At 44.7% G+C, this 20,162-nt stretch overlaps 1 protein-coding gene across 3 annotated transcripts in view; it reads left to right on the forward strand.

Moving 5' to 3' along the window:
• The window catches only part of carm1 (coactivator-associated arginine methyltransferase 1), a 39,507-nt gene extending 21,127 nt beyond the window's left edge, over positions 1-18,380 (forward strand). For 2 of the 3 annotated variants that reach the window (XM_075453661.1, XM_075453662.1), the window contains exons 8-16: positions 978-1,059; positions 1,269-1,354; positions 1,434-1,523; positions 1,633-1,770; positions 10,791-10,880; positions 11,020-11,132; positions 11,568-11,645; positions 15,747-15,815; positions 15,904-18,380. In XM_075453661.1, the coding sequence (XP_075309776.1) occupies positions 978-1,059; positions 1,269-1,354; positions 1,434-1,523; positions 1,633-1,770; positions 10,791-10,880; positions 11,020-11,132; positions 11,568-11,645; positions 15,747-15,815; positions 15,904-16,043 (886 nt within the window). In that variant the 3' untranslated portion in view covers positions 16,044-18,380. Of the gene's footprint in view, positions 1-977; positions 1,060-1,268; positions 1,355-1,433; positions 1,524-1,632; positions 1,771-10,790; positions 10,881-11,019; positions 11,133-11,567; positions 11,646-12,329; positions 12,665-15,746; positions 15,816-15,903 lie in introns of those variants that run through there. The other variant, XM_075453663.1, reaches the window with a different exon arrangement.
• The last annotated feature ends 1,782 nt before the right edge of the window (positions 18,381-20,162 follow it).

Below are 20,162 nucleotides of genomic sequence, written 5' to 3' on the forward strand. Positions count from 1 at the left end.
TTTTTTATTTTTTTATTTATTTATTTTTTTTCTCTCAAAGTGCACCAGATTGATGCCTTTAGATATAAAATGTCCAAAATGTTAGAGGGGTTGTATCCTTCTCACCCTTTGCCCCCCTGACCTGTTTTCATACCTGACTTTTAATCAAAAGCGCTCTCTCTAGAACCATGACAAGATTTTATAAGTGTCCAGTGTTTGAACATTTGATGTCACTAACTCTAGTCTATCCAGGCTGTATGAAACAACAGGTGGTGTTTTTGAACACCCTCTGCACCAACGACCAGCGTTTGAATGCTGCTGCAAACAAGACATTAATACTGGTTCAAAAGGAGCTTTAAAACGCCAGCTGGCTCCAGACATTGTTTAGAAATTCTGTTGACCAGACTGGTGATATTAAAACGCTGAGAAAAACATTGAGTTCATGGTCTTCCATTGACTCCACATCCATGTTGATTTTTTTTTTTTTTTTTTTTTAACTGTTCTCTCTTGAATGGAGCACACAAGATGCTGGATTTTTAAACATGGTGGTCAAAGCATTTTAGTTTGTCAGTGCTGTGGCCCAGCAGAGTTGGTGCTGTGGCCCAGCAGAGCTGGTGCTGTGGCCCAGCAGAGTTGGTGCTGTGGCCCAGCAGAGTTGGTGCTGTGGCCCAGCAGAGCTGGTGCTGTGGCCCAGCAGAGTTGGTGCTGTGGCCCAGCAGAGTTGGTGCTGTGGCCCAGCAGAGCTGGTGCTGTGGCCCAGCAGAGTTGGTGCTGTGGCCCAGCAGAGTTGGTGCTGTGGCCCAGCAGTTTTTCAGCTCTGAAGCAACAATGTTCTGGAAGTTTTAGATGGATGAATGGTCTTGTATTTGATTCAATAAAGTCTTAACATTTGGTTGCGGCAGGTTAGCTGCATTCATTCTTCTGTACTTTCATCTTATTGATGCATGAGTGGGACCATTTTAAAATCAAAATCTTGCCTTTTTTTTGCCTGCTCTCAGGTATCAGCCCTCCTTCCATGGTGTAGACCTATCTGCCCTGCGGGGGGCAGCCGTGGACGAATATTTCCGCCAACCGATCGTGGTATGTAACCTGTCTCCCACACACAGTGGGGGCTTTTACTCTTGAGTTAATGTTTACACTGGGCAGTTGATCAAGACGGAGTGTTGTATTTGATTCCCACCTAAAGACTGATTGACTGGCTCTGGACACGGTGTCTGGAACCAGCAGAAGCTGCTCAGTGTTCAGTGAAAGTTGTGTGAAGCTGGATTTGCTGCTGTTTCTCCCTGCAGGACACTTTTGATATCCGTATTCTGATGGCCAAGTCAGTCAAATACACAGTCAACTTCTTAGAGGCCAAGGAGGATGATCTCTACAGGTGTGTACAATGTTCTGTGTGTATGAGTAAGTGTATGAATGTCTACTCATTTCCGTACCTTTTATTTTTTTGCTCATAGGATAGAGATTCCCTTTAAATTCCACATGATGCACTCGGGCCTGGTGCACGGCCTGGCTTTCTGGTTTGATGTGGCTTTTATGGGATCCGTGTAAGTCGACTAGGCCCTGGTAGATGAGACGGGTTTGAGGTATTGTTGAGCTGAACTCATACTGGACAGATGTCTCGTCTTTACACACCCATCTGTGCCCTCCCTGCAGGATGACAGTATGGCTGTCCACAGCTCCCACAGAGCCTCTCACCCACTGGTACCAGGTCCGCTGTCTGCTGCAGTCTCCACTCTTCACCAAAGCTGGGGACACATTGTCTGGCACTGCACTGCTGGTGGCCAACAAAAGGTACCGTACTGATGTATGAGGATCCATGCTTTCAATGCTGTGTCTGTTGCAGGTTGAGTAACTTTGTTCTTCTTTCAAACAGTGTTGTTTTTGACAACCATCTTAGATTTAGTCTTAGTCTTAGTCTTTTGGACTAAAATGCTTATTAGTTTTAGTCACATTTTAGTCACTTCTATATGTGATAGTTTTAGTCCAGTTTTAGTCGACGAAAACTCAAAAGGGTTTTAGTCTAGTTTTAGTCAAAAAAAAAAGAAAAAACTAAGTATAGTCTTTTAACAAATTAATTTAGGTCAATAAGTATTGGAGATTGCTGTTGGGCAGTGTCACACATAAGTTGTGAAAATAGCAGCAGATCTATAAGTTCAACACATTGTAAGCTTGCAGATCTGCTATTTTCACAAATAATAACAATAATAAAGGAATGGTTTTAGACATATAAGGGTTCCACCCAACGGCAAATTTCTGATCTAAGGATTGTGTATTACACACAGATAAAGTGGTAACAGTGGAATCAATGTTCATTACTCCAAAAAAGCCAAAAAACAAAAACATTCTACTTCAGCAATTGTGGCTTTATTTCTCAGAATTAAAGTACAATGAACATACACATGCCCCAAAAAAATGAGGATAGATGTAAATATGCTGGGATAGATGGTGCGCTGTTTTATTTGGACCACCAGGTTTCTCTTTAGTAGTTTTGGTCTCTGGGATCTGGTTGAGGAAAAAAACAAAGAAGGGATACAATTACTCTTTCTCTGTATACAACGTACACCTCCTGTAAAGATTTACAGGTGAATACAAAACAATCAAATGTATACCATAAAAATACTCAAAAATACTACCGTGTTAAGAAAATAGTACGGTCTTAACTATCAAACAAGCAGAACAAAAATACATAGCTTATTAACTGACCCTGTACTAAAGCTTTATGATTTTTCATTCTGTACTGTGCGTGTGTCCCAACTTTACTGTAAGCGCACTAAACGCACAGGTCCTGGTTAGGGCTGCACAACGTCCCTTGTGGCTTTTAGGCTAAAGCTGGCAGACTCTACGTATAACAGTAACTCGACCTGTTTAACATATCAAGTTACGTGCTGACAGAACGTACACACAAAAAGATAACCACACCGTCACTGAATGTAAACATGGCTAAACATGCTGCTAAAGTAACACACACATAATGAATTGACGTTAGCATAACAAAAGCTAACTTTAGCCTGAAGTTAGCAGCCCATTTGCGCCAGGAGTATGTGAAAAACGTACTAATGTATTAGCTTACTATGAAATTGATCGATTATGTTAACAGCATTTGTAACTTACCTTCGAAAAAATATCCCTGTGGCGAGCCTTAAAGTGCCGCTTAAGGTTGGTCGTATTTTTTCCGCCTACTTTTTGGCAACATTTGTCACCGTCTTCCTTCACAATACACTCTGTTTTATTATCTGCTGGGTTATATTTAAAATACACTCATATGTCGTCTCTGCGTTTGTGACCTCCGAGCCCCTGTGTTGAAACTGCCGCCGGTGTTATGGTCCATTGTCTGATGAGTAAAAACAGTGTGACGTGTTGGGCACGTTGAGCGCTGTCCGCCAGGTGGTGGGCGTGACCAAACAAGGACAGAATGCAGCAGCCTTACTGTAGGCAGCAGCAGATACTTTTTAGGTTTTAATTGACACACACAATAAGCAGAAATGTCATGCATTTTAAACGTCTGACAGATCACCCACTAACATTTTCGTCCATTTTCGTCTCGTCAACGAAAACTCACACACGTCTCGTCATGTTTTCGTCATCAGAGAGCTATGTTTATCTCGTCACCGTCTCGTTATCGTCATGAAAAAAAGTGGCGTCAAAGAAATGATTTCGTCATCGTCATCGTTGACGAAAACAACACTGCTTTCAAATATGTCAAAGTTTTGGGGTCGTGGCAAATTCAAAGTATTGTCTCCTATATTGATGACAACTGAATCAAATAGATAGAATTGATGACATTGCCAAAAGAAAAGGAAGTAATGGTATATAGAGATTGTGATCTATATGTATTTGGTGAATTGAGTCTTTTTTTTTTTTTTTTTTTTTTTTTCATTTTTCATTTATATCCATTGTAACCAGACTAGACACAGTTGTGGGAAAAGTATTTTTTATCCTGAGGACCTTGTACTCAGTTGTGGTGCAGTCCAGCTTTACAGGGACTGTCACATGCACACCACCCAAGACGGTCTTTCTGCTTTTCCAGACATATTTCCATGTGAATGAATGATATTGAGACTGTTTTTATCATGAGATGGATCATTCCACTTTGTTTGGCTAAACATGAGTTGCTTAATGCTAATGCTGGATCCAATTTGTTTCTCCATGTGGGGTCTTACAAGTCAGGCCACCTTAAAGGTTGACTGGATTAGCTCTCTGGGGTGCATGTAAAAAAATCCTTTATTAGACAACCAGTTTTATTTATTAAATTTTTTCAGCTAAATGCTGTGTGACGGCAGACGTTATGAGCAATAGCTGCTTTGGTTGTTCATGTTAGCTGCTTTGGTTGTTCATGTTAGTTTAATGTTGACATCACAAGTAATGGACTTAAATTGGCTTGATTAATGGACCTCAGTAATCACTGAACATGCCCATCCCCAATAGAGATGTTAACAAGGTCAAAAGTTATATTGAACAGATGCTTTTATAGATTTGTTTCCTCATCCAAACAGTTCAACAGAACATAATGAAGAGCAAGGAAATGTAGAGAATAAAAAAAACCTGGAAAACAAACAAGGTGAGAGATGTGTGGTCAGGGATGAAAAAAGGTTTCAAGGATGGGGGGCCTCCAGCAGCACAGACCTCACACCCTACCTGTCACACCTCCATTAGGTCCCCCTCCGCCTCAGTCATGGATCTTAACACAGCCTCAGCAACATCTCCCCCCACATCAGGACACACTGAGACCTCCTCTGCCCCCCCACCCAGCCTGTGTGTTTCCAGCAGTCAGTTAAAGAAGCAGCTGGAGAGACTGAACCAGAACAGGGCTGCAGGTCTAAAGTGTATTAGCCTGAGGGTCATGAAGACCAGTACGGAACACCTATGTGACCTATTGCGGGTCAAGTGCTGTGGAGGACATCCGGCATTGTTCCTGGACCTAAAAATAAAATTTCACACATCTGCCCTCCGACTACAAACCAGTTGTCCTGGCATCCTGCATCATGAAAGTCGATTCCATAATCTACCTGCTTCAACCAGCCCACTCTCATCTGGACAAAGCAGGCAGCACTGTGAGGATCACGTTCTTTGATTTCTGCAGTGCTTTTAATACAAGTCAGCCTGTACTGTTATGCAAGAATCTGCAGAATATTCAATCGACTCCTGGATAAACAGACCAGAGTTACTGAGACTGAAGGGTTGTGTGTCTGAGAAGGTGGTCGGCAACTCCACAGGGGACAGTACTCTCACCGTTTCTCTTCACTGTGTCCCGTCATCTCCAGACACAATCCATCACTGATAGTCCAACAAATGCTGAGTTCAGGGTACTGGTCAATCACTTAGTGGCATGGTGTGAGAACAATTACCTCATCTTGAATGTGAACAAAAGAGAAGACTGGATTTTAGGAGGACAAAGAATAAGACACTGTCTTCAACAGATTCCTGGGAGTTTCCCTGGACAGCAGATTAGACTAGCAATGCAACCCTGTGGCTGTCTTTAAGAAGGGGCAGAACAGACTGTACTTTTTAAGGAAGCTTCTATGTCTGCACCTGGATGTTACCTCTAATCTGCAATGCTGTTTTTCCATTGACTTGGAAGGGTGCAGCACAGTACAGTTTGCCTTCCATGACCGTCAGGATCCCCTTTCTGTGTGCAGGACTGGTGGTTCATCATGGCTGTATGTGTGCTTATTGCATTACCCTGATTTAGCTGACGCTGTTATTAAAAATAACCTACAAGTGAGGAATATCACATAATCATTTCAGTTTTGTTGTTTAAATGGATTTTAATACCATTCAGGAGAGATGACTGAGCGCCACAGAAAAAAGATTAATCTGTAAATCCATAAGCCCTGCAAACGTACATGCCCGTGTGTTCATTAGTCATGGACACATTTTACAATCTGTGTGCACTTATATTTGATTTATGTTGTAAATTACTGGATTATCAAATGATTTTATAGAATACGGAGGTGAGTCGGTGTCTGCACTACTGTGAGGAGTTATTTACGCCCACCAATAATGTGTCTGTCTGACCATTCAGCTGGCAGCAGGCCTTTCATGTCATCATATAGTACTGGCTAGGCTTTCAGGGTGCTTCAGCTGAAATGCTACCAAAAAGAAATCAAATGAAGAAGTGCCATAAGCCTGTGGTGGAGAGTACAATGTGCTCTGCAGCATCTGTTGGGCAGCAGCATCAGAGCCAGAGACTCAGAGAAAGTGAAGAAAGGGATAAAGAAGGCTGGCTCTGGAGCTGAATCTTCTAAGAAGAATGCTGCACAATTTGATTAACATAATGGAGAATACTATTTCCCCAAATACTTCTCGGCCCGGTGAAACCAGACTGTGTTAGCAGGTCTACCTTCTGCTGGTAAATGCAACCAGTCATTCATTTACCCAAATAATGTGAAGATGTGAATACAACATGCATGCAAAAAAACCGATGTACTGCATGATTATTAAGGAAAGGAAACATAAGTGATGACTGAAGGTAAAATGGCGACAGGTAGCAGCAGTGGCACGTACCGCTGCTGCTTCACCTCTCTTAAACTACACTGAGAGACCGCCAGATTATCATATATGACATGGAACTTTCTGCAACAACATCCGAACCAAAAGGTCCTCTCGTCTAATCATACTGGCGTTGTACCTGTCCTTTCTGCTGGGTGCACAAATGTGGGGAAGCTGGTGCTGAAAACTCCAGCCACAGGCAGATCCATAACTAATCCTACACAAGTCACCTGCCTCAAACAGCAGCAGATGAAATTGTTCCAGACTGTTAATCATGCAAGCGTGTTGTGGGACGTGAAAAGGAAAGCGAAAGGCATTTTTGGTGGGCATTTAAATATACGAAGCATCATTTCAAAGACAGAACAACTTGAACATCTACTGACGGACTCTAACATCGATTACCTATGCCTCACAGAGACTTGGCTGACTCCTACAACACCCTCATCCGTCTCACATGTCCTAGGATATAATGTGTACAGACGAGATGGAAGTAAAGGAAAAGGGGGAGGTGTTCTGATATATGTGAAAGACGGCATCCAAAGTCAACAAACAGCTATTCGTGAGAATAACTTGGAATGCGTGGGGGTGAAAATGACTTAACCTCCACAGATGTCCTTCACTGACTTTGCAGTTTATCGCCCCCTGCTGCCTCGAATGACTTCTTTGATAGGGGCAACATATGATGTATTGCCTACTCCCCAGAACCTAAAACTCTGGGTAAATGGAGACCCGTTATGTTCGTTATGTTCAGGTACTGCAACTCTAAAGCATATTTTGTCAGGTTGTAAGGTTAGTCTGTCACAAGGCCGGTATACATGGCGACATGACCAAGTATTAAGAAGTTTAGCTGCAGGTATTGAAGATAAACGAAGGCAGGTAAACTTAGGAGGGTCCAAGGTACAGAGAGTTGCAATTCAGTTTGTTCAAGAGGGGGAGAAAGTTAAAAAGACGATAAGGAGGCACGGCAGCTTGGAGGATGCTTGTGATTGGGAGATGCAGGTAGATTTAGGAAATAAGCTTGTTGTTCCCCAGGAAATAGCCTCTACAAACCTAAGGCCTGATATAGTCTTGTGGTCTAGGAGTAGAATGAGAGTCTATTTCATAGAGCTGACTGTTCCTTGGGAGGAATTAGTAGAGGAAGCATATGAAAGGAAAAAGCTTAGATATGTGGAGTTGGGGGCAGAAGCAGAGCAGCGAGGATGGAAGGTTAGAATCTGTCCAGTGGAAGTAGGATGTAGAGGATTTGTTGCAAAGTCTGTTGTCTCATTGTTGAGGGAGCTGGGTGTAAGTGGACAGAGTGTGAGAAAAATAGTGCAGGTTTCAGATAAAGCAGTAAAATCCAGTCAGTGGATTTGGATTAGAAGAAGCAATAGCAACTGGGGGCCCAGCAGGGGGGGCACTTAGGGTAAACAGACTTTTGAAAAAGCAAAGAAGAAATTCAAGCTATTTAAGTGGAGGGTTTGGCACATGTGATCCTTTTGAAACCAGGCGGCCATTTTGGGTGAGTTGGCTTTGAGTGAGTTGTATGGATTTGTTTTTGCTGGCATTGTTAGTGATTATAGGACTGTTTAGGTGAGTTTGTGTGCTGAATCTGCTAGTGTGTCTTGTCCTTCCTCCACCTCTGGCACCCTCTATATTTTCATTACCCCTACCCGAACCAGGGTTTGAATCCCATTCCTGCTTTTCTTACCTCTTTTATTTCTTCCCCTACCCGAACCAGGGTTTGCATCCCCACCCCGCTGTAACTGGTGTGCAGTTGGTGAGAGGCTGAGGTAGATTATGGTTGTTGTGGTGTGAGGGGCAGTGTTGGCTGGCATTAGGGGGGTGACTCTGGGACGCCAGTGGTCATTGGCTGTGTTCGAAACCGCCTACTTCTCCTACTATTCCTACTAGTCCTACTTTTTTAAGTTCCCGGATGTACACTAGATGCATACTAGATTCGCCGAAATGTTGAGTATTCATCATGAGGTTACTTGTCACACTCAAACTACCCAAGATGCAACACAACGTGACGTTGCCCATCGCCATTTGAACGGTCAAATTCCGTTAACGGGACGAGAGCAGTCAAAACGGCATAACCGGAAGTGCGTTGCTCACTGCGGCTAGCTTTAGCAGCGCCAAATTTGTGGGAACAAAATTGTAAATAGCCGGTATTTTGTCAGATTTTCAACACCTTGGGGGTCTAAATGACTACTTTCTCGCCTGAAAATGTTTCAAATGTTGCTTAAGTTATATATTTACAGAGTTTATAGCTTAAGCGAAATCAGCTTTTCAGGCTGGCTGATTTCGGCTCGGGCTGGAGTGGAGTGCACTGTGTGTAAACGCTCTGCATGCTGTCTGATCGATCAGTATGCCGTTTTCAAGTATGTAGTATGTAGTAGGCGGTTTCGAACACAGCCATAGTCTAGCCTCCTGGAGGTGTCGTGGGCCCAACTAGACGAAACACTGATGAAAGGAGGTTCCCACCTGATGACCCCAATGATATGTTGGTCAGCTCTGCTCATTGATCTATATAATACGGAGTGTAGGGAATTATTCACTGAGTCTGGTCCTTTATTTTATTTTATTTTTTTATTTTCTTTAGCACAAGTTTCTTGTGTTTATATTGAATCTTTGATTGTTTAAGTGTCATCCTCAAACAACATGAAAAATCAGAAGTTATTCTTATGGGTGACTTCAATTTAAATTAGCAAGACACAAAACGTAGAAAAAAGCTTAAAGATATTGTCAAAACGTTTCAGATGACCCAGATGATTTGTAAACCTACAAGAATAATAAAATCTTCTCAAACACTTCACCTCATTACTGGACTATCAGATCATAACCTTAACCTGGCCTCTAGAAAGCTGATAAAAGAAGGTAATAGAAATCAAAGTTCAATGAGGGAGAAATCAAGTATGCCTTCTATCTCACTAAAGGACATGGCCCAAATTGAAAATGAAATAAAGCAATGAAACTGGACTGACACCATTGGTAACATGTGAACCAGCTCAACTATTAGAGATTTTTCTGAAAAACACAAAAATATGGAGCAAAAAAAACCGAATGCAAAACAAAATTTACCTTGGTTTAACAGTAATCTCTGGGAGTCAGTGCCCCACTTAAAAAGTTTCTGAAATCAAAATTAAGTACCGATCACCTGGTTTTTAAAGGTCTCAGAAATAAAGCCACACAACAAATCAGAAAGGAGAGCAAATTTTTTTCTCAATATTATTAGTGACGCTAAAGGAAATTGTGGAAGAGCATTGATAAGCTAATGATGAATGACTCTATCCAGAATGATGAACATATTGTTGGTAAATGTTTGAATGATTATTTTATAACTCAGTACAAGAACTGAGTTTGACCTTTCCAAAGGTCCAACTTCCACCGTCCTCGGCCTGTGACGACTCTGCTTTTAACTTAAGGTTGAAAAAATGATCTCAACCCTGACAAATAGTAAAGCCAAAGACATACATGGTCTTGATACAGTATTTTTAAAACGACACAAGGCATCCATTGTGCCACATTTAGTTCTGATTCTTAATAAATCTATTGATGCCATAAATCAGTGGAATGTCCTTCCCACAGAAAGGGTCTCATGTATAAATCCCCACACATTTTTTGTGTGTGTGTGTGTGTGTGTGTGTGTGTGTGTGTGTAATGAGTGTGGTTGTTGGGGAGGATGGGGAAGGGGAAAGTTGGACTGTTATCTGTGTGTGTGCTTGTGTTTGAATGTGTGATGAGAGTAAGAGGGAGTACGTGCTGTTGATCCCTACTGTGCACTTCATGATTTTGGCGCCCTCGTTTCCTGTTTTCTTTTTTCTTTTTTTGCCAGTGTATTTTGTCTATTTTTGAAATATTATGGTCTGCATCTTACTTTTATCTGTCATATTTTACAATCTTAATCTGTTCTCACCTTAGGGACTAAGGTAGGGACTACAGGTGGGAATGAGCAAATGTTGCTACAACCTGGCACAAGGCATCTCTTCTTTCACGATTAATGCTTTTGTGCATTGTCCCTGTTTTAAATAAATAAATAAAATAAAATAATAAATGCATTGAAATAATTGCTGCCAACCAAAAAATGTAGGAACATTTAGAAATGTATTCTTAGTTTTTGTGCACTTGAGGATTGACCCCAACAGAACCGGATTGGAAGTATTTCAGATGTCCTGAATCCTACTTGATGGCTTGATGCTGTATGTACAGAGGACATCTCCACTTCCATCAGTGAATGGGAAAATGGCCCTACTCAATAAAGCTCCGTGGGGAGCTGATTGAAGATATTAATATTGTGATGTCACATATCTTAACGTGTTGAATCTTCTGCTCTCTCACAGACAAAGCTATGACATCAGTATTGTTGCCCAGGTGGACCAGACAGGATCAAAGTCCAGCAACCTCCTGGACTTGAAGAACCCCTTTTTCAGGTGAGTTCATCTCACACCAAACAGACAGCTGGGTCTGTAGAAAATAGGCTGATAAAGAATGTGGTCGGGACCCGTTTCTGTCTTTTCAATCCAACATGGGTGTATGTGTGTGCAAATGTGTGTGTGTGTGTATTTACAGGTACACGGGCACCACCCCCAATCCCCCTCCTGGTTCACACTACACGTCCCCATCTGAAAACATGTGGAACTCAGGGGGAGCCTACAGCATGAGTCAGGGGATGGCTGTATCAGGTGAACACACACCCAAACGCTGGAGATGAGCTGTTCTTCATCTGATTCCAGGAAACACCACGGAGCTTCACATATTCCATTTATGTTTAGGTTGAGGCTATTTTAGACTGAGGGTCGACCAGGTAGCAGGGAGTGGGACATGGACCCACCCAAAGATGAGTCCTGCGCAGTCTCATTGTTCCCCAGTGGTCTACAAGTGTGAAATACGGCTCTGGAGGCACAGCCATGGGGGGCTGTGCCTCCTGTGTTTGGTGTGTGGGACTCACAAGCAGGAGCAGCAGTGGGTTAACGAGGACGTCTTCTTTGCCTATATGGTGGAAGAAGCTGCTCCAGTTACACCAGGCTTCATGCTGGGAAGAGATGTGCACTAAGAGCGGGAATATACTGTGAGTGTGGTAAATGCTTATTGCTCTGTCTTTGGTCTGTCCTTTTCAGGGATGCCTGCAGCTTATGACCTCAGCACAGTCATTGGCAGCGGCCCAGCAGTGTCTCACAACAACCTCATCCCTCTCGGTATGAATTATAGCTTCTCAACATCTCATATCGGGAAAGGAAAAACAATGTCACATTGCATTTTTAGCCATGTTTTGGTGCTGGCTGTTGAATTTCGCCCTGGTTCTGTTGAACGGAATAAGAACACTGTATTTAATATCTTCACTCCTTCACAGAAAGCTTTTCTTTCAGGGTTAGTTCACATTTTTTGGACTCTTATTGTCAGAGAATTGACACAGAGATCAAAGGTATTATTCACAAGGTTTCAGTGTGACTTTTCTCAACACAGCCAGGGACATTTTTTGCTTTGTGATTATGTTTTCATTTGAATTCAATTTTATTTGTATAGCACCAAATTACAACAAATGTCATCTCAAGGCTCTTCAAAGATACAGTCCAATTCATTTGAATCCAATCGGATTCAATTAATTAGAATCCCAATGAATCCAACTCATTCATACGGAGCCAATTAAAAAAATAAATAAATGCTAAGAATACCAACGGAGGGCCGGGGACCTTCTTATTGGTTCAGTGAGCGTCCTGAGCGTGGGTCATCTTCGCTCTTTGTGTCATGAGTTTCAGTTCTTTCTTTTTTTTTCTTAAAGTGAATCATTTTCTGCTGTTAGGGTCTGCTGCTACACCAAGAAACCGTGGGACACGAGACGTTTTACAGGAAAGTTTTGACCACCTGTGGTTTCTGTCCAGGTGCCAATGAAGCTGAAAAGCAATGGTGGACCTAAATCCAGGTGGTCACAGAACTCCTCAATAGGTGGCTCACAAATGAAAGGATGATCTGTCATTCTTTGTAGGGATGAGATATTATTGACATGGTCATTGTTGGTGCTTCATATTAGGGCTGCAGCAAACATGGGTAAGTGGTCTGTTGAATTTTTTGATTGATTAATTAATTGAGTAGTTGGATCAGAAATACTTGGCCTTTTATTAAAAGCAATAATATCTAGTCTCTTAAAAAGAACCATTTGTTGGCCATATTAAAACATTTTAGCTGACATCATCACATACAATTGACATGGTTAATTACCCTATATATATATATATATATATATATATATATATATATATATATTATTAAGGGGCAGTATTTTCTATAGTGTTTACTTTTATGATATTTCTAATTGTACAATAGAACTTTACATGTTAGCTTTCTAGCTAATGTCCAGCTGTGTCAGCAGTTAACATCTGTTTGCTTCTCCCCTGTGGTCTCTGCTTTCATTTACTGTATTTCTGTTTAACTTTGGCACAACAGAGTGAATCTGAAGACTTCCCTTTAACGAGAAGTCTTTGATTTTAAACATGAAATGTCATCTGATCAAATCACCGTTGGCATTTTGGTTGTATGTTCGTGTGAAATGGCTGCTCTCTTGGGTGGACGGAGATGACAGAGTGGGGCAGTTCTGGTAAACCTGCTGCTGCGGCATTCAGGTTATGTTAGTGTGGTAAGCTGATTTGGTTTTGGCTGCAGATCATCTCTTCTGCTGGTAGACAGTAGAACTTGTGCTGCACGGATGTAGACTGTCATCACGGCTCTTACATTCTTCTGTGTCCAGGTCTCTACATGTTTACTGCTTGCCTGCTCCCTGCGCTCACATTTACAGTATTTTAACACAATTAAGTTCGCAAGAAAGCTGCTCTCATTCAAATATTGTTCTTCTGTCACCTAGTGAAACAGGTTTAGAATTGTTAAATGGCTCATTAAGATGAAGTGTCAACTGGTATGAGAATGTCAAACTTCTAAAACACTCTCTCCAGCGTCTGTACAGTGATTTCAGATCTATTTAAATGTACAATGATATCTTGGAGAGAAAGTTAAAAGCAGCAGAATGTCTCCAGCGTTTTCAAGGATTCCTCCTACAGTTCCCAGCCACCTATGAGGCACTACAAGCAGAGCGCTGCTGAAGCAGCCCGCAGGGTCAGCCGGCCCGTAGGTGCAGGTGCAGCTAACTGTCACAGAACAGCGGGTGCAGCTCGCAGGTGCAGCTGTCACAGAGCAGCGGGTGCAGCCCGCAGGTGCAGCAAACTGTCACAGAGCAGCGGGTGCAGCCCGCAGGTGCAGTTAACTGTCACAGAGCAGCGGGAGCAGCTAGCAGGTGCAGCTAACTGTCACAGAGCAGCAGGTGCAGCCCGCAGGTGCAGCTAACTGTCACAGAGCAGCAGGTGCAGCCCGCAGGTGCAGCTAACTGTCACAGAGCAGCAGGTACAGCCCGCAGGTGCAGCTAGCTGTCACAGAGCAGCAGATGCAGCTAACTGTCACAGAGCAGCGGGTGCAGCTAGCAGGTGCAGCTAACTGTCACAGAGCAGCAGGTGCAGCTAGTAGGTGCAGCAAACTGTCACAGAGCAGCGGGTGCAGCCCGCAGGTGCAGCTAACTGTCACAGAGCAGCAAGTGCAGCCCGCAGGTGCAGCCCGCAGGTGCAGCTAACTGTCACAGAGCAGCAGGTGCAGCTAGCAGGTACAGCTAACTGTCACAGAGCAGCAGGTGCAGCTAGCAGGTACAGCTAACTGTCACAGAGCAGCAGGTGCAGCCCGCAGGTGCAGCTAACTGTCACAGAGCAGCAGGTGCAGCCCGCAGGTGCAGCTAACTGTCACAGAGCAGCAGGTGCAGCTAGTAGGTGCAGCTAACTGTCACAGAGCAGCAGGTGCAGCTAGCAGGTACAGCTAAGTGTCACAGAGCAGCAGGTGCAGCCCGCAGGTGCAGCTAAGTGTCACAGAGCAGCAGGTGCAGCCCGCAGGTGCAGCTAAGTGTCACAGAGCAGCAGGTGCAGCCCGCAGGTGCAGCCCGCAGGTACAGCTAACTGTCACAGAGCAGCAGGTGCAGCCCGCAGGTGCAGCTAAGTGTCACAGAGCAGCAGGTGCAGCCCGCAGGTGCAGCTAAGTGTCACAGAGCAGCAGGTGCAGCCCGCAGGTGCAGCTAAGTGTCACAGAGCAGCAGGTGCAGCCCGCAGGTGCAGCTAACTGTCACAGAGCAGCAGGTGCAGCTAGTAGGTGCAGCTAACTGTCACAGAGCAGCAGGTGCAGCTAGTAGGTGCAGCTAACTCACAGAGCAGCAGGTGCAGCTAGCTGTCACAGAGCAGCGGGTGCAGCTAACTGTCACAGAGCAGCGGGTGCAGCTAGTAGGTGCAGCTAACTCACAGAGCAGCAGGTGCAGCCCGCAGGTGCAGCTGTCACAGAGCAGCAGGTGCAGCTAGCAGGTGCAGCTAACTGTCACAGAGCAGCAGGTGCAGCTAGTAGGTGCAGCTAACTGTCACAGAGCAGCAGGTGCAGCTAGTAGGTGCAGCTAACTCACAGAGCAGCAGGTGCAGCCCGCAGGTGCAGCTGTCACAGAGCAGCAGGTGCAGCTAGCAGGTGCAGCTAACTGTCACAGAGCAGCAGGTGCAGCTAGCTGTCACAGAGCAGCGGGTGCAGCTAACTGTCACAGAGCAGCGGGTGCAGCTAACTGTCACAGAGCAGCAGGTGGAGGCAAACAGCTGTGAGGCTCAGGTCTCCCTCTGTAGAAATCACCAAGTGATGTTTGTCTGCTGTTTTTTAGTCTTTGACTGAGCTAAAGGAATCTGAAACGTGACTGTTGTGAGTCTGACATTGATTTACAGTCATGCATTTTCCAGCTCCCGCTGGCATTTCTAGAGAAATTGATAAGCTCAGAGGCATATAATTCCAATGGTTTGGGAAATCTTCTGGATTCCCATTCTTAGTTCTGTCACACTTAATCTGAGAGCATCTTTCTTTATTGCTTTGTGGATCCCTGGTTTCTTCCTTCCATGGCCACAGTAAGCTGTACTGTCCATAGCATCTTCCCCATTGAGCTGCTCTATATCTGGGGCAGACACTCCTGAAGAATGATTTGGGATTATGTCCAAATGGCCGTTAGCTGGCCTCACACCATTGTTGGCCTTTTCTCTTTTTCAGGGGAACCAAAGAGAGACCCTTTCCTAAACCTTTTTGACAGTTTCTCTGACAGATTGCTGCTGTTGTTGCTACTTTAGCGGGTGTTCTAGTGTAATAGTCTACAGAATCTCTCTGGTGTCATGTCGTCTGCAACACGAGCAACATCCTTAAAGCGATTGTAGTGATGCATATTGACCACTGTCCTCTCCAACTGGTTGCAGTGAACACAGGCATTGTAAACCACACCCACTCCAGGATGGGCTCCATCATGAGCACAGGAATCGTCCAGGGTAAGTCTGCCTTTACACAAATTCAGTCAAGTGGACAGAAATGTACCATGTGAGAGTGCTGAGCGCTGTGCTTTGTTCCCTCCTCCAGGAGCCACTACCGGCCAGTCGGGTCCTAGCAGCAGCGGTACTTACTATCCTGTCACCAACCAGTTCACCATGGGGGGTGCTGCCATCTCCATGGCTTCACCCATGGTCATCCCCGGCAACACCATGCATTATGGCAGTTAAGAGGAAGACCGTGGGAAAGACCTGTTTGACCTTTGTCCCCCATACTCCCGCATGACTAGGAGCCCCCACCCCACCCCACCTCCTGAAGAAGAAGAAAAAAGAAAAACCCCGATGGACACACCAACTGCAACCAAAACCAGAATACCAAAAGCAGTGCTGTGCTGGCACTCCCTCCCTTTGTTGGTCAACCTCTTTTTACGTCGGTCCATCACCAGGCATACGGTTGAATACCTCTATCCGTCCAGACAGCCCCAGCCCACGTCCTCTTCAGTCTCAGAACTGTACCATGTCAGAGACACAGCGGTTGTCTTCCCACCCCACTTTGGTTTACAGCCTCCTGCAACACCGTTCTATTTTATTTCCTCCATGCCCGTTCTTTTCTTTTTTCTCTGCGTTTTGCTCTCTGACTTTTACCCTAAGAATCTGCTCATGGCTGAGTACCAGCATGGTTCCGTTGCCACAAAGCCACACACCTCTGTACCCCAGGGACACTGATGCTTTTCATTTGTACAGTGAGACGCCACTCATCTCCGGCCTGCGTCCTTGGCGTTGTGGATCAAGTTTCCACAGCCCCGCTGCACTTCTGACAACAGACTGATTCGTCAGACCAAACAGCTTCTAAACCATCATCAAGGCAGCGCTTTTCCCCCTCACAACCAGTCACTCTGCTCTGTTGGGCTCATGTGAACGAGAAACCACCTGCAAGGCTGGCACCCATAAGGGCTTTTTCCCCTCGGTTCTGTAAAAATCAAGTTTTGGGAGACCGAATCCTTGTCACCTTCCATGCTGAGCAATGAGATAAATTCCGAGCAGAATCATGTGTCTGCTGGGAGCTTCAGGTTCTGAGTCACTGCATATTCTTCAGCACACACTACATGTCCTGGGACTGGGACTGTCCATGCTAGCTTCTGTTTGTGAGCGCATGCTGCTAGAACAGCTCCATGGCCCCCTATCTAACTGTTCTGCTCACATGTTGACCGTCCACCTTTTTGTACAGTCCATGTATCTGGACCTTTATTTCCAAAATGCTCCACTGTACTTTGCTTCCATATCTCCAATTTGAATTTCGACCTTTCAAAAACCCCACAGCTGTCTTAGACTAACTCGTTTGGAGGGGGAAAGCGTTGTAAGAGCTGTCCTTCAGATGCTTTCCTGCCCCACAGCAGCAGAGGGCTGCGTCTGCATGCAACATCTTCCAGGTACTCTCCTTTCACCAGGTTTGAGAGGAAACATTCTGTAAACACCCTTTTCCTGTCCTGCCAAACCTTTTAGTTGTTAGTCCATGGCGCTCTAAATCTGTGACTTTGATGGTGAACAAATGTTTCTCCTTTAATGTTGTGCAGCTTACAGCAGCCCCCTGCTCTCCCTTTTTGAAGTTAGAATGAAGGCTTCACTGCTTCAGAGGAAGCCTGTGTGATCACTTCCCAAGTCAATAGTGATCATAGTTATTCTAAGTGGCCTCACCTCGAGGTGGGCTAATAAAACCTGTTTTTCTCAGCTCTTTCCTGATTTGTCTTCAGTAACTTCTTTCCTGAGTGCACATTCTTCTGCTTTAAAGTATCACTTTCACTTGGAGTGACTTTAAGACTTGATGCAGGGGAATGGAACTTAGACGGACCCTCGCATCTTATATAGAAGCCTTTTGCATCTTAATGTACATACTTCTGTCCTCTTATTGCATATTACTTATTTCCTTTGAATTTCTGGCAGGAGCATCGTGACACAAACAATTAAATTTCTGTATTTCTGATAGGAATAAGCAGTCAACAGATGCCAAATTAAGAAGCACTTGTGGAAGATTTCAGGTTGTCGATACTCAACATGGAAGGTGACCAATGTGAACCCCTCTAAAGACTTGTTGAAGCTGTTGCACCAGAAAAGAGCTGTCATCAGTGTGTGTTGTTGGATGAGAGGATGCTGCAGCTTCCCTGCACAGCTTAAGGACCTGAGAGTCAGGAGGCGGTCCGCTGGGCTGCCCGACAGCAACCTTTCCCTCTGAGACTGTTGGATAAAGACTGATGTTCGAGTGTGGAAACAGAGCCCCCCCACCCAGCCTGCTCCTCATCTGTTCACCATAAATGACCGCCAACATATCGGTGCCCGCCAGTGAGCAGCTCGTCTATCATCGGTATAGGAGGGAGAAAGGGACACTTGTGCATTACCATCAGTGTCCCACCTGTTGGAATTGGATTTGCACAGGTTTTAAGAAAGATGAGACTGTTTCTTTGTAGGAAATATTTGTTGACATTTTGTTTTTTGTCTTGTTTTGTCTTTCACAAAAAAAAACAGATTAGAAAAAGAGAGCAAATTAAATGTGGTTGAGCTGTTCCAACACCAGTCGTGGGATCAAATGTTGTACTCTGTCAGAAAGACTGGAGCCATCAGAGGCTTTCCTTGTGCCAGTGAGTCGGTAGGCATGCCTGTCCTTTAGGCATCCCACTCTATTCAGGTAGTGGCATCTGGTTTGATCTTGGGACAGTGTACAAGGAGAACTGTTCCTTGTCTTTGAGCAGTGAGTAATAACACCTTTCACACTGTCTGACATGGACTCCTCTGCTCGAGATGCAGCTGGAGAAAGGCGCTGAACTTCAAACATCTCCTGAATCCTTAGCTGCTCCAGCCTTTTCTAAGCCGTTCATTATAAGGTAACAAGTGGAACAGGTCAAATATATTCTAATGATGAAAGACTGGCTTCTACGTGCACACAAGATGGTTGACAGCTTTCATGTGTTGGCGCCTTGAGCGACTGAGCGTAGTGCTAACGAGCAGACCAGCACCGCCATTCGTGTTAGCTGGGCCCAATGGGAGTGCTGCCAGTTTATCTGGGGTTTGGATGTAAATATACTGCCTTCATGTTTCATCTCATCTCACAATATGTGAGTGCTTTCCATGGGATTCAGGGATGGTTAATGTGTTGGGGCAGTTAAAGGGAACACTGGAGATGCTACAAAAAAAGGCGATACCTCATGACTACAGTCCAAGGTGTTTGGACAGGGACCCCAGTATTCTGTCTCCTCACCCATCTATTTGAATGGAAATGGAGAACAATGGGATTAAAGTGCACACACTCCCGGCTGAGGAGTCTGCATGTTCTCCCCGTGTGTGCGTGGGTTCTCTCTGGGTTCTCCGGCTTCTTCCCACCGTCCAAAAACATGCCTGTTAGGTTAACTAAACCGTCCCTAGGAGTGAGTGTGTGTGGTTGTTTGTCTCTGTGTTGGACTGTCCAGGTGTACCCCGCCTCTCACCCGATGACAGCTGGGATAAGGTCCAGCCCCCCGCGACCCTGAGTTGGCTTAAGCAGGTATAGAAGATGAATGGATGGATGGTGAGGAATGACGAGCTCGAAAGTTGTTTTGATGCCAATGACTCATTTAAAAAAGACTGAGCACAGCTGCTTCCACGGTGCATAATGACTCAATTTTGGTTGCTGTATCCATTCTTCTTCACAGATGCCATCAGTACAGTAGATTCAACATAAAGCTCAGTCAACATGGCTGTCATCACTCAAGCCTTCCAAGGAGACGGCAACCATGACCTGGTTCCAACCAGCAGTCAGGGACCAGCTTACTGTAGTGGTACAGAGTTGTGTGTTCAAATTCTTCTTGTGTTCGTTCACTCACTCAGACGTAACAGGAAGGCAGCGGTGCTTCTTAATTATGTGTCATAGGGTCAGAGGTGATGCTGTTTTTCATTGAGACATACACACAGCAAATCACACGGCACACTTATGTGTACCCCTGTGATATCTGATTCTTAAGCACTAACAGCTAGATGATAATTCATTACCCCATTCATGAATGAATCCATCCATTTTCTATACCCGCTGAATCCGTCGGTCGGGTCACGGGGGGCCTGGAGCCTATCCCAGCAGTCATCAGGTTAGAGGCGGGGTACACCCTGGACAGGCTGCCAGCCCATCACAGGGCCACAGGGCCCACACACACTCCTAAGGACAATTTTAGAGTCACCAATGAACCTGACATGCATGTTTTTGGATGGTGAGAGGAAGCCGGAGTACCCGGAGAGAACCCACGCATACACGGGGAGAACATGCAGACTCCTCACAGAAAGAACCAGCCGGGAGTTGAACCTGGAACCTTCTTGCTGTGAGGCGACGGT

The sequence above is a fragment of the Odontesthes bonariensis genome, chromosome 21, assembly GCF_027942865.1.
Source record: "Odontesthes bonariensis isolate fOdoBon6 chromosome 21, fOdoBon6.hap1, whole genome shotgun sequence".
Classification (NCBI taxonomy): Eukaryota; Metazoa; Chordata; class Actinopteri; order Atheriniformes; family Atherinopsidae; genus Odontesthes; species Odontesthes bonariensis.